This window comes from Alosa sapidissima, chromosome 23, assembly GCF_018492685.1.
Source record: "Alosa sapidissima isolate fAloSap1 chromosome 23, fAloSap1.pri, whole genome shotgun sequence".
In the NCBI taxonomy this organism is placed as follows: Eukaryota; Metazoa; Chordata; class Actinopteri; order Clupeiformes; family Clupeidae; genus Alosa; species Alosa sapidissima.
Window position 1 is genome coordinate 20,251,036 of NC_055979.1, and position 13,020 is coordinate 20,264,055.

At 44.4% G+C, this 13,020-nt stretch overlaps 1 protein-coding gene across 5 annotated transcripts in view; it reads left to right on the forward strand.

Moving 5' to 3' along the window:
• The window catches only part of nipblb (NIPBL cohesin loading factor b), a 50,594-nt gene that overhangs the window by 12,268 nt on the left and 25,306 nt on the right, over positions 1 to 13,020 (forward strand). For 2 of the 5 annotated variants that reach the window (XM_042080394.1, XM_042080395.1), the window contains exons 2-6: positions 6,193 to 6,338; positions 8,817 to 8,991; positions 9,197 to 9,327; positions 12,544 to 12,655; positions 12,824 to 12,981. In XM_042080394.1, coding sequence (XP_041936328.1) covers positions 6,275 to 6,338; positions 8,817 to 8,991; positions 9,197 to 9,327; positions 12,544 to 12,655; positions 12,824 to 12,981 — 640 coding nt within the window. In that variant the 5' untranslated portion in view covers positions 6,193 to 6,274. The remainder of the gene's footprint in view (positions 1 to 6,192; positions 6,339 to 8,816; positions 8,992 to 9,196; positions 9,328 to 12,543; positions 12,656 to 12,823; positions 12,982 to 13,020) is intronic. The other 3 variants (XM_042080397.1, XM_042080396.1, XM_042080398.1) reach the window with 3 other exon arrangements.

Here is a 13,020-nt window from a genome sequence, read left to right on the forward strand (position 1 = left end):
AGAGACTGCATTCTCCTTTTTTGTAAACCAGTGTAGCATCACAATACGTTTGATGCTGTTATTTTAAGTGCAAGTGATGCTTTAAAGGTGTTCCTTTAAAAGGAAGATTTTGGTGGTGATTTTGTGATATCAGGAATTCAACATCTATGGACGTCTGTCATGTGTAGGGTAGACATATCTCTTTCATGATTTGTGTCTGCTATGGTGGTTTGGTCAGACAAGCACCAGCTTGATTATTGTTGCCTTGCTTGCTGACCCAAATGTTGCTGCTGCTAATAATGGCTACAGTTTTGGCTGGTAGTAGGCCTACATTTTTAGCCTGGCTCAGTAAGGCTTTCCGCTTTGTTGGCGCATGATCTTATTTGGATGGCTCTCAGTCAAAATGTAAACCAACTGTAAAGTCATTAGAGCCCATGACATTTGGTTGAAAAGACTGATCTTATCACCTCATCACTAATTCTGGACGTGGGAAATATGACACCTCTGTATAAAAACAAAATTAAAGAGAATCTGCAGCTCTCAGTGAGGGGAAAGAGGTAGTGAAACCCATGGCTTGACAACATTTACATTTATTCATTTATCCAAAGCGACTTTCAAGTTAGGAGTAGCATTCAAGCTATGTTGCGCAGAGGGAGGCCTTACTTGGTATAACAGTAAATACTACTCTGGTAACAGGTAACTGGGTCAGCCGTGGCCTACTGGTTAGCGCTTCGGACTTTTAACTGGAGGGTTGCAGGTTCGAACCCTGATCAGTAGGCACGGCTGAAGTGCCCTTGAGCAAGGCGCAGAGGGAGGCCTTACTTGGTATACCCTTGGTATACCCTAACCCCTCACTGCTCCCCGAGCGCCGCTGTTGTTGCAGGCATCTCACTGCGCCGGGATTAGTGTATGCTTCACCTCACTGTGTGTTCACTGTGTGCGGAGTGTGCTTCACTAATTCACGGATTGGGATAAATGCAGAGACCAAATTTCCCTCACGGGATCAAAAGAGTATATATACTTATAATTATACTATACTAACACCACAGGGGGATGAGAGTGCAGATGTCCAGCTAGAGGAGTAGTCAAAGGAACAAGTAGTCGAAGGAAGTGCAAAGTAAGTGGGTTAGGGATGCTGCGTTTGTTAGATGTGCCTCCTGGACAGCAAGCACATGAAGGAAGTGGTTGAGTGCTTCAACAAGCACTGTGATGTGCCTGCTGAGTTGAAGTAAACTTTTGAAGACTCTCCAAGTGCTTCCTTTATAACTGAGATCTTAGTGCTGCAGTGCTCTTGTGGGGAAAGGCACATGGGCGTGTGAATGGAGTTCAGCAGACAGACACCAAAAAATGTAGTTGTGGCAGCTTTTCGCCTACAGCATTTTGTGCAAAGAGCTCATCTAAGCAAGGAGGAACCAGTGCACTGCTAACAGGACTCGAGACGCTAGTGTCTGAATGGAGTAGTACTATCTCATCAGTGATAATGGAGCATAGGGAGTATGCACCGTGCAGCAGCCTTCTCAGAGAGCCGAGCGACAGACTTGTAGGCTATGTGTCTAAAAGGAGAATGTACTGGCTTGGCCTTTTTACTGGAAGATTTGTGTTAGTTGGTGTGCGCGTGGATGGTCTTGTTTTTTGCAAACTCATTGCTTTACTCTCATTGCATTGAAATCTTTCTCAGCTGGAACGTGTCTCAAAGTGATGGTGTTTGCTGGACTAAAAGTCAAGATTGTTTCCTTATTTTGTGATGTGTTCTGGGAATGTGGTCTAGGGAACGCATGATACTGACTGCTGGGAGCAGAGGAAAACACTGAGTGCGGCAGAACAGAAGTGAGATGTTTTTCGAAAAGCCAATCCACGTGTTCTGTAATTAACACCCAAGAAGATATGTGTAGGTTGTCCACCTAGAGAGAGTGTGTTTCAGAATCCACTTTCTGTTCTTTACAGTTCTCTTATGGTGACGCTGGTCAGATGTTGTTGCTGTTGCCCTCATTGACAATAAGCATTTGTGACAAATGAAACAGTCATGAAATCATCAAAGAGTAGCAAACACTTAGACCTTGGTTGGCAAAAAGGTAAATAAGAACAATGGGACATGTAACATGTATACGTCTGCACCGAGTGCGAAATGCTGTGCAGATGTCAATGACAATGTTTTAAGTACAATTCGGCCGATAACCAGTGCTGATTTGTTTGTTTACTAAACGGTATAATAAAAAAAAAATAAGCAGAGTGGAAACAAAAATATACATAACAAACAACTAAACCACTTTCAAGGATTTCATGCCTTCACAACACCATCTCTCTATGTTCTGGTCTGCACATAAAACAACAGCGCAGAATTGATGCAACATATCAGCTAAATATCAGCCACTGTCATCGGTAAATCTGTAAATATCATATAAATTTGCCAGTAGCTGATATCAGTAAATATATATGCATCCTTAAATGATTTAGTAAGGCTTGTATTTTCCCATTTAGAAGATTTTAAAAGCGCTTTTTGACCAGTCTTATATAGGCCTAGTCCAAGTTTGTCCTTTAATACACCTCATCTTATTTGGTCCTCCAAAGTTCATCATACAGAAAGTACATGAATGTTTTCATCAAATATTCAGATGCAGCAGTAACAATTCTGTTTCCAAACAGACCTAGGCCTTCAGTAATTAGAAGGACCTTTAGACAATTGCCTTTTGAGTTTTGATTAATTTATTAATCTAGGATGTATTTTGTGAATTAGTGACTTCTGGTCAGTCCACAGCACATCCAAACCCACTCCCTAAGTCTGAAACTATAGCTTCCTACTGATATTAACCTCTGATATCAAAGCTAGTTTAATTACTGTGAAGCCGCAGTACATCCAAACCCACTCCCTAAGTCTGAAACTATAGCTTCCTACTGATATTAACCTCTGATATCAAAGCTAGTTTAATTACTGTGAAGCCGCAGTAAAGAGATATTCAGCCAACACTTAGTCCTCTTGTGCCTCTCAAGTGAATTGGGCTTATGTTGAGCGGCAGGGAACTGATGTGGACTGATGGCTGTGCTCACGGAAGTTTCACCGCCAGTAGGTGGTGTCTTGATGCCTGGCGGTCTCCGCTCAGCTGCCACATGAATAATGTGAAATGGAATGTGGAGCTCCCTCTGTGTGACTGGCTGCGGCTGCTTAGGGGCCGGTGCATAGTCTACGCAAGCAATCAGCTCTAATGGTCCTCATCGCTGTACAGCAGTCTGGAGGCTCCTCTGGTGCTGCCAATATCTTGCATGCATCTGTATGGGAAATGGCTAGTGGCTGAGTGAAATGGGATTATTTTAACCCTATATTTGAATGTTTTTGTGTGTGGCACAGACACATGACACTCCCCTCCCTACCAGTTTCTTGTGTTACAATGAACTTGCTTTTATTCTCTCCCTTAAATGTTTGTTTTTACTCTAGAATACATTTTGATGCTAAACTCAGAATTCGGAGAATGGAGTTTCTGACCTTGTGCACAATGTGTGTCAGTGTGCACCCGGCTGGTATGGGATTGTGTAGTGTAGACAAATCGGAAACCCCCGGCCCCTTTAGCACTAAATGCATACAGTACGTTGATAACGGACGAAAAGGTGAACTCCTGCATCGTGTTACTTTAAACCCCCCGTGTTGTCATCAGAGGATTGCCCCGGTTTGATAAATACTTGACGACACCAGCATGGGGTTCTGCTCCCCTGCTGTAGTGCTGTGACATCACTTTCTCCTCAAACAGAGATGCTATTTGGCTACCTTGGCCTCTCTAGCCTACCTGTTGGAATGCCCTGGTTGCTATATTAAGCCCTCATTTGCATGTGTTTGTTCAGCTGATGCTTGTCATCTACAGTGCCACAGCATGGATGAGCCCACTGTAATGCATTTATTCATGCTGCATCAGTGGGCTTATCAGTAGCATAAAGTGATATTAATTTTGTCTATTGTCTGGACCTTTATGGTGTGCACACTGTTTATGAATGAGGCTTGTCTTTTTTCAAATGTAGACTGAAAAGAGGAAGCATATTTTTCACATGGTCATGGGGAAAATGTAACCATTGGCCTATCTTGGACAAAGTAATTTTTTGGTAAAGCTATTTAATTAATCATTGGTAATTAGCCTAGGATTGTCTGAGTTGGCAAATTGAGATGTCCATTTTCTGAAAACATTGCATTAAACGGTTCTCTGCATGACGTCTGTTTTGATTTTATCAAAGGTCAAAATCCCTGTGCACAGCCCTTCTTGCTCCAGGTCTGTTTTGATTTTGTTTAGGTAACCAAACTAATTAAAACTACCGTAATAATTGCTGAATTGCAAAAACACATTAGGGAAATGCTGCTGCTGTATATCGGGCTGAAAGTTGTGTGATGTCAGATGATGCTCTTTTTGGAAGCTGCCTTCAAAAGTGAGAGTGGAGTAATGACTATATATCTTGAGCTGTTCACAGTGCCTGGGATATTCAATTTAAATGGTTAGTGCTGCTTATCTCCTCTGCAGGCGTGCTGATGTTATTGAGAGCTTGTGTTCTGGCAGCCCAGTTTAGTAACCAACCCATTTGGGAATCACAGCAAGTGATGTTTTCCTTATTGTTCGCCTGTTCTCAGTACACTTCCTGCATGTATTTATCTCCCACATGTCCGAGTGAATGCACCGAGCCTTATCTTGGATCATTGGAGCTTTTCACTTTGCAACTGCCTTGTGTGAAACTCTTTTTCTCCCCACTGCAACTCTTCACTTAGACGCAGGCTTCTGTTTGTGCTTGCGTTCTATAGCCTGTTTGCCCTTTGGTGAAGAACTGAATAGGATGGGCTTCTTGTTGGTGCCCCCCACCCAATCCCAATCCTCCCCCACCTTTTTTATGCAGCCCTTGCCACTTAATCTACTAAACCCCTCTTCTACTGCACTCTTTACCACACACTTCCAGTAACTATATGCATGTGACAATAAACTTCCTTGTATCCTTGTATCCTTACTTGTGTAGGACACAGTTATTATTTAACTGCTGCTTTTATCTGTAATCACAATGAATGGTGGAATGTCCTCCTGCGCCTGCTCTCGCTGTTGCCCATTGCTTCATTTTTATTCATTTTCTTCACTCTTTTGCTTTTTGTCGTCTTCACTGTGTTATGTTGCTGTTGTGTGGTTGGAGTTATCTGTGAGTATTGCCAAGAGTTTGAATCTTGCAGGATTATCGGAGTAGTTCCTTTGAGACTCTGATAACCTCTTAACCTGACGCTGTAATCCTGAATATAATCTCAATCTGTCAAAACAAATAGAATGAATCTGCTTTTAGCTCCACTGCTTCCTTGGGTCCAGACGTTTTGAGCCCGTATTAATCTAGAGTTGAACCTAGCCTAAGTAGTGCACAAGCACAGCGCTGTGGTTTTGCTTCTTTGGCAGCTAGCTTGACAGATCGCCCACCAAGGTGCTCTAGGCTGAGAGTAGAGTGTCTGAAGCTGTAAAGGGCTTAATGGTTCAGCAGCGGTGTAGTATTGCTGGAAATGCTTGTTTGTTGCCGCCCTCCTGCCCACGGCGTGTGAAAGTGACCGACTGCTTTTGGCATATGTCCCTCCTTCGTCAGCTCTGGATCAGTGGACACTTGAATCTGGCTGGGTGGACACTTGAGTGACTTAACCATTTCCAATTTTGCTCCGAAGATCTCCCACGACTGCATGTGTTGCGGACATGATGCTCTTGGTGTTGTGATTTGTGTGTTATTCATGTTTTGTACACGAGTGGCTCTACATATGTTGGTTTTTTGGGCCAACTACTAGGGATGTCAGAAAAGACATTTTCTCTTGCACAAATATCTCTTATTTATCATCTGAATACCCTGCATGCTTAAGCTTAAATCACCCTAAATCTAGTGTCACACAGATTGGCACTCAATAGCCAACCAGTTTGATTGCAAGCAATTGTATAGCCAAAAGATGCACAGAGCTTAGGTTTATCTTTGCTTGTCAACGATTGCGTTTTCAGTTTTCCTCCTGTACATTAGATGAGATGGAACAGGTCTCAAGGCAGCAAGTTAATAAGCACGTGGCACCAGTCTATGAGTTCACTCTAGTGTAGTAGAATAGCAAGAGACTTGAACCATGCAGTGTTGAGGTCCTGGTGTGCTGGCATGGCGAAAGTGAGTCGATGAGTCTGTAAATGGTTTGGTTCCAGACAGTTGCTATGTTACTAACAGAGCGCTTCTCTTTCCCCCCTGCAGCGGTTGGGAGATGTGAAGAGCGGCCAGAGGGAGGCGACGTTAAGCGATCTGTGCATCCTCACGACCCCCCCCACCCTTCAGCATGAATGGGGATATGCCTCATGTGCCCATCACCACTCTCGCTGGGATCGCTAGCCTCACAGACTGTGAGTAACAACACACGCATGCACACACATTCTCTCTGTGTCCCCCCCCCCCCCGCCCCCCCATCTCTCTCTCTCTCACTCACACACAGACGGACATGGTGCACCTATACACTCTGTTCTATCACCCACACACGGGAGGACAGAGCGATTTGGAGAAAGTATCTAATCTTTTTCGGACAGATATTGTGAGTGCAATACTCCTTATCTGTCACTGGAGACATGTCATCTGGAAAACCTGTATTTATTACTGTTGTACATAATTAATTTCTATCGCCTACATAACAGCACAGAGTACAGTACTCAACCTGCACTTCGGTATTTAATTCTTCTTTGCACTTCTGGTTGGATGCCAACTGCATTTCATTGGCTCTGTACCTGTACCCTGCTAAATGACAAAGTTGAATCTAATCTAATCTAATTTGCGGTATAAGGCAGGCTTCAGTTCAAGATTCACTATAGAATACATATAAAACATTGCCAATTAAAAACACATCAACATTTTAATTACTTTATCTACTTATTCAAGGATGAAAATTAAAATATACAAATTACTTCCAAATATAGCTTTAAGATGGTCTATGTCTGAATAGTAAGCATGTGTAGCATGCACCTCTGATTGATGAGGCATGACTGTCACAAAAGGATCATACGAATAAAAAAGTAAAAAACATATGTGACATTGACTACTGGGTCAGATCCTCTAGCTGCACAGTTAATGGTAGCCTTTACAATTTAGTAATTGCATTAGTTCAAATTGCAATTTCGATTAAATTTCGATTTCCTCTTTCAGCCCTAATAGATGCACACACACGGACGCGGACACAGTTCACACACACATACGCACGCACGCACACAGGCACAGGCACTCTTACATCATCATCGTCACTCCTGCTGGGAATGCTGATCTCAGAGTGTGAACAAAGCTATAAAATATAATTAACAAACACACACAGACAAGTGCACACCCATGTGTTGTTTTTTCTCTATCTACTCTATACAGACATGAACAAACACACACACAGAAACTTTTACTTGTTTGTTTCACTTGAATGTGCCTCTCTCTGTTTCACACGCACACATACTGTATGCACACACCCTCACCAACTTCAAAAGAACTCATGGCTTGACACATTCTACACCAATATCTTTCACACACACACACACACACACACACACACACACACACACACACACACAGCCTACTCTCTCTTACTCCCTGCTGTTGACTTCCTACGATCAGACTTCCTACTAATGCAATGCATTCAATGCTTAAACATTAACTTTTGTGACTGTTGTTGTTATGGCACGTTCTTGTTAGATTGAATCACTTTATGAACAGTATCTGTGGGACTAACCCAAAGTAGGCAAGGCATCAAGCAGGCAGGCAAGGCTACTAAGGTTCAACTTAAGCAATGGCCTGCTGGCCCGGGGCAAGTGAAGGAGCATGCCGTTGGCCAGTCACTGGCCTGCAGGTTTTTCTGCCAGCTCAGCTTACCTCCGATGCTATCTGGTGGAAGCTAAGCATGTGAGGTGACGGAAATAAGGAGGCAGCTCATTTCAGTGTAATAAATTAACAGTGTTGTGCAAAAGTGACTTTTCTGGGCCAGTAAATATATACAAGGGGGCAGTGGGGCTAAAATGTTACCTTGGACACAGCAAGGCAGGCAGTACCACTGGACCAACACCAGATGTCAGGGCCACTTCTGCTTGCGCACACAACCCTGTTGTCCTCTCTGTTCAGGGAGCGCTGTGGTCACAAGCCATCACCTCTATGGGGGTTAACTCCTCTGCCTCCCAGAGGCGTCTTGAGAGACGAGGCTTATTTTTATCCCACTACTCACAGCCGAAATGGAATTGAATCCCATGGTGTGAACAGAGGGACAGTGAGAGTAGTTGCTGTTGTCCTGTGTACAGCCTAGATCACAGCACACAGAAGAGGTGTGGAATGTGGCCATGTTCCCTTCTGTGGCTGGTGATGACGCTTCCAAATCAACCTACAGGCCATAAGGGAAGGCATACATTTAATTAGTAGCCTATATGTCCTCTCTGTGAGACTTGAACCAGTGGCCATTCTATTGGTTGTGCTCTGTTCTAGGATGAGCTCTAAGAATCTTGGTAGATATTCCTACTGGTTGAGGAAGTTGCTAACTATACCTATGGATATTATGAAGATCTATTTCAGAGTTCTGCTTTGGATGTATCTGTCCTCTCTGTCGGGTGGCTGTGTTCGTTATTCCTGCTGACTTTGAAAGTTTGTGCAGTAGCACAAGGAGGCTGCATGCAATAACTGGCCCTGGATTACTAGGGAGGATTCTAATTCACATTAGTTTGGTTACCCATCCCAAAAAATACAGCCATCACATTTTTGTAAATGACCAGACATGATGGTACATGACCCGACGTGTTTCGTGTGTGTGCCGTTTCCTCATCATAAACATGTTTTAATGTGTGTGCGCATGTGTGTGTTTGTGTGTGTTGGGGGTGCAGTGTTGAACCAGCTGCCTCTGCCCTCTCCGCTGCCTGCCACCACCACCAAGAGCCTGCTGTACAATGGGAGGATTGCCGAAGAGGTGGGCTGCCTGTTGGCCTGCCGCGACGAGACGCTCGTGTCCCAGCTGGCCCACAGCCTTACGCAGGTCTCCACCGAGCACATGTAAGTGTCCTCCACCACCCCACAAACAGGCACAGTGCAAAATCAGGCAATGAGTAATGTGTCTTTTTAGCTTTATTGTATTTCCAAGTCACTGAACAACTTCTGTATGATTGTAATACTGATTGTGGTGTTTGTTTACGTGTGTGTGTGTGTGTGTGTGTGTGTGTGTGTGTGTGCGCATGTATGCACATGTATGCGCGTGCAGAGAACTGAAAGACAACCTGGGCAGTGATGACCCGGAGGGAGACGTTCCCGTGCTGCTGCAGACGGTGTTGTCCAGGAACCCCAACATCTTCAGGGAGAAAAGTATGGCCATGCACTTCGGGGTTCAGGGCGGTAAGGAGGATGTGCAGACATTGCCTCTTGACTCTTGAGCAGCAGCTGGGAGAGCACGGTGCCTATGTGTCCTGGGGGGCCACGGTCCTCATGGGGGCCCCTGTGGTGGGGGTGCATATATGGGCCAACAGCCCGATCTCTCTGATGAGAACTGCTGGCAGGGGCTTCATTATTTTAGATGAGTGAAGGTTGAAATGTTGGAATTCTGTTCTGCAATGAAGTGTGAACGCAGAACAGTTTTTAGAGTAGGTATGCTTTATATGAAGAGGTTCTGGCAAAGTGCATATTTGTTGAGAACCCAGAATGAATATAACTTTTAGCAGTCTGGAGAGCTTCATCTACTTGCACTTGCTGAAGTGTTTCATGTTTAAATGCAGAATAGGTAATGTCTTTGATTATGTAGTGGTGCCCTGCTTTATTTGCTGGTTGGATTTGGGGGCAGGATGACGAAGCGTCCTCCTCGCTGCCTGCCCTAGAAGCTTGTCTGGGCTTGTCTGAGAGAAGCGCAGAGACAATCAATATCTGAGGGGTATATATATGAGGTAGAACGCTAAAACATTCTGGCATTCCTAGTCAGAGGGAGTGAGAGAAGCATTAAGCCAATTGCCTTTTAAAATAGTGGCAGAATGTATTGAATATGTTGTAGTGTAGTGTCTCTCCTCTCTTTCTGTGCTTAAGAATGGTGGTAGGTCTGCCTTTTCCTTGTTCATCTTGATTATTTATTTGTATACCTGTGTTAAGGCCTTCTGCCATGTAAGGGCATTTAGCAGTTCTGTAACGTAACTGAGCTGGAAAGTTATGATCCGTGTGGAAGTTGGCCCTAATGTTTATTGGCTTGCTGTGTCATGTCTGAAGAACTGTTCTGCAGCTGGTTCAACATCAGTTTGGACTGTCCAGTTATTAACCTCGGGAATGTAGGGAGGTCTTTTGGGATTGCAGTGTGCTATAGACTGGGTACTTTGCTTGCACCCTGGAACTTATACCCATATAGAGCTCTGGATAAAATTAAGAGACCACTGCACATTTTTCTGATGTAATCCTACATGATGGATGTAGTGAATGAGTTGATGGATATATTCAAAATTAAGAGACCACTGTAAATTTGAATATGACCGATGTCCGCTCATCTGAATGTCACTCAGCAACCATAGGATGACATCAGAAAAATGTACAGTGGTCTCTTAATCTTTTCCAGGGCTGTCCACTTGTATAATGCTCATAGAATAAGTTAAACTTCAAAGTGATTCTGTTGTGGGTGATTGTTACTGAGCCTGATGAAACCCCTCAAGCGTTTCTAGAGAGAGAGGGAGAGAGAGACAGAGACTGACAGAGAGAGAGACCGAGACTGACACAGAGAGACAGACAGACAGACAGACAGAGAGGAGAGAGAGAGAAGTGCACCCTGGGAGACACAGACAGAGGAGGAGAGAGAGAGAAGTGCACCCTGGGATTGGCCAGGCACCGTGCTCCCGCTGCTTCTCCGTTGTCTTCAACACGGAATCAAACTGCAATGTGTGACCTGTACTCTGACCAACCTCCTGCTCTTGTCCAAGAACCTCCTCGCGTCTTCAATCTCTGATGCATGGCTCTATGTGTGTGTTTTTGTGTTTGTAAGTGTGTGGTGTTTTTCTGCATGTGTGCCACAGAGGTTGTGTTACAAGCTTGTGTCCCCCCGGTTTACACTGGTTAGCTGGCTTTTGTCTTAGTAAACATTGCTTTCCTCCATGCAACCTGTCTTTTAAGGTTGTGTTAATCCAAAATATCAGAATATCAACTGGAGAGAGTGTGTCTCTGTGATCTTCCACTTAACACTGAAGTGAATCTGTGGTCCGTCTGGGAACTCGGAGTGCAGATACGGTCTGCTGACTTTAATAGATTTTTCTCCCCCAAAGTGACACTGATCTGCGTGGCTTCCCCAAGAGCCCCCGCCGATCTGAACTCCCACACTGCAACAGCCGAGTGGAGTGTAGTGTAGTATAGTGCAGTGCAGCCAGCCCAGGGCTCGCGGCGCTTTTAAACAGCTTGTTGAAGATTGGCTTTAAAGCAAGAGTGCAGTTTATGTTTCCTGTGCACTGCTCATGCAACTGTGCCTGTGCTGAGCCTCTGAAAGGCTGCCCATTTATAAGAGCTGGAGGTAGTCTGGGCAGTAGCTATATATAGGGAAGGCTGCAAGAAGTCTGACATGTCCAGAGAAAAACGGTGGGAAAAGCAGATGATGATGATGAGAGGCACTATTGCCATGGTAACCACATACGCATGTCTTGTAAATATGTTTTTTTGTCCGACACTGCTTGCCGTTTCATTGGAATTTGTAGCGCTGTATCTTAGAAGCTAGTAAATCAGATGTTATGTATGGGCATTTACATTTGTTCATTTAGTTTTCTATCCAGAGCGACTTTCAAAATGAGGGATAACCATCAAGCTACAATGCAGAGGAGACTGAGACCTCTGCTACCAGATTAACAATGAGCAGACACACAAAATGTGGGGTGGGGGGGGGGAAGAGGAGGGGATGGGTGAATTAAGTTTATAGAGCACTTTCAGAATTAGTAATGCATACTACAGTCTGAGGTAGAGGTATGTCCTCTTCTGTTTACATACATACAGGTGCCCATAGTCCATATATACTGTGAGACGGCAGTAGTGCACGTAGTGGGAAGACACCCAGGACTTTGGTTTTTAGGACAACCGGAAGTGTCCGATTATGTGCCTATTTAAGGAATCCAAATACCCTCCGTGCATTGTTCATTTTTTTGCATATCTGTTGAAAGAACGTTGCCACTAAGTGCATGCTGATTTGCTGTAAACAAGTCAACAGGTGGGATGCTGAGGCTGTTATGGGGAGTGTTCTAAGTCAGGTTGCTATGGTTTCCCCCCCTCTCCACAAGTATTGGACTCCCACTGTATAGAAGAGAGGTCTTGATGAGTGGCGCTCTCTGGCAGACATATTTATTGGAATGGGCCACAATGGATCATGATCCGTTTTCCTCATGACTAGTCACAGGCAGAGTTGAGTTGTTTTTATGCTCTTCATATGAAGGTGGGATATGAAGTGTAAACTGGGGTCAGACCATGCTATTGTAACATACCTCAAAATTAACAGGAAGTAGAGATCCTTTCTGTTGTGACTTTTTTTTGGAGTCTGTAGCTGAGATCAACAGCAATTTTTTTTAGTGTTCAGCTGTAATTTATGGTTCTGATGTTTTCTTTATAAAGGTATCATGCAACAGCAAATGGTCTCACAGTATAAGATGTCCCAAAATTCCATGCACGGAAGCCCGGCATCAACAAACTACCAGCAAACCACTATTTCACACAGTCCTTCCAGGTAAGGTGGCATTTTTGTTTGTTTGTTTGTTTGCATATTGAGGTCCTGCTGTTGTTGAAATTGTTACATTTGAGACGGCACTGACGGTGTACTTAGTGACTGTATTGTTTACTGTTGTTTTTCATTCTTTGTTTACTAACCTCATGCTTCTGTCTGTGTCGCGTCCAGTCGCTTCGTTCCCCCACAGACGGGCACGGGGAGTAGGTTCATGCCCCAGCAGGGCAGCCCGGTGCCCAGCCCCTACGCCCCCACAAGTCCTGCAGGGTACATGCAGCAGTACTCCCACCCCCCCAGCTACTCCCAACACCAACAACAGATCCAGCAAGGTCAGTCCTCTGAGAGCCACCATAGCATCACTACTTTAA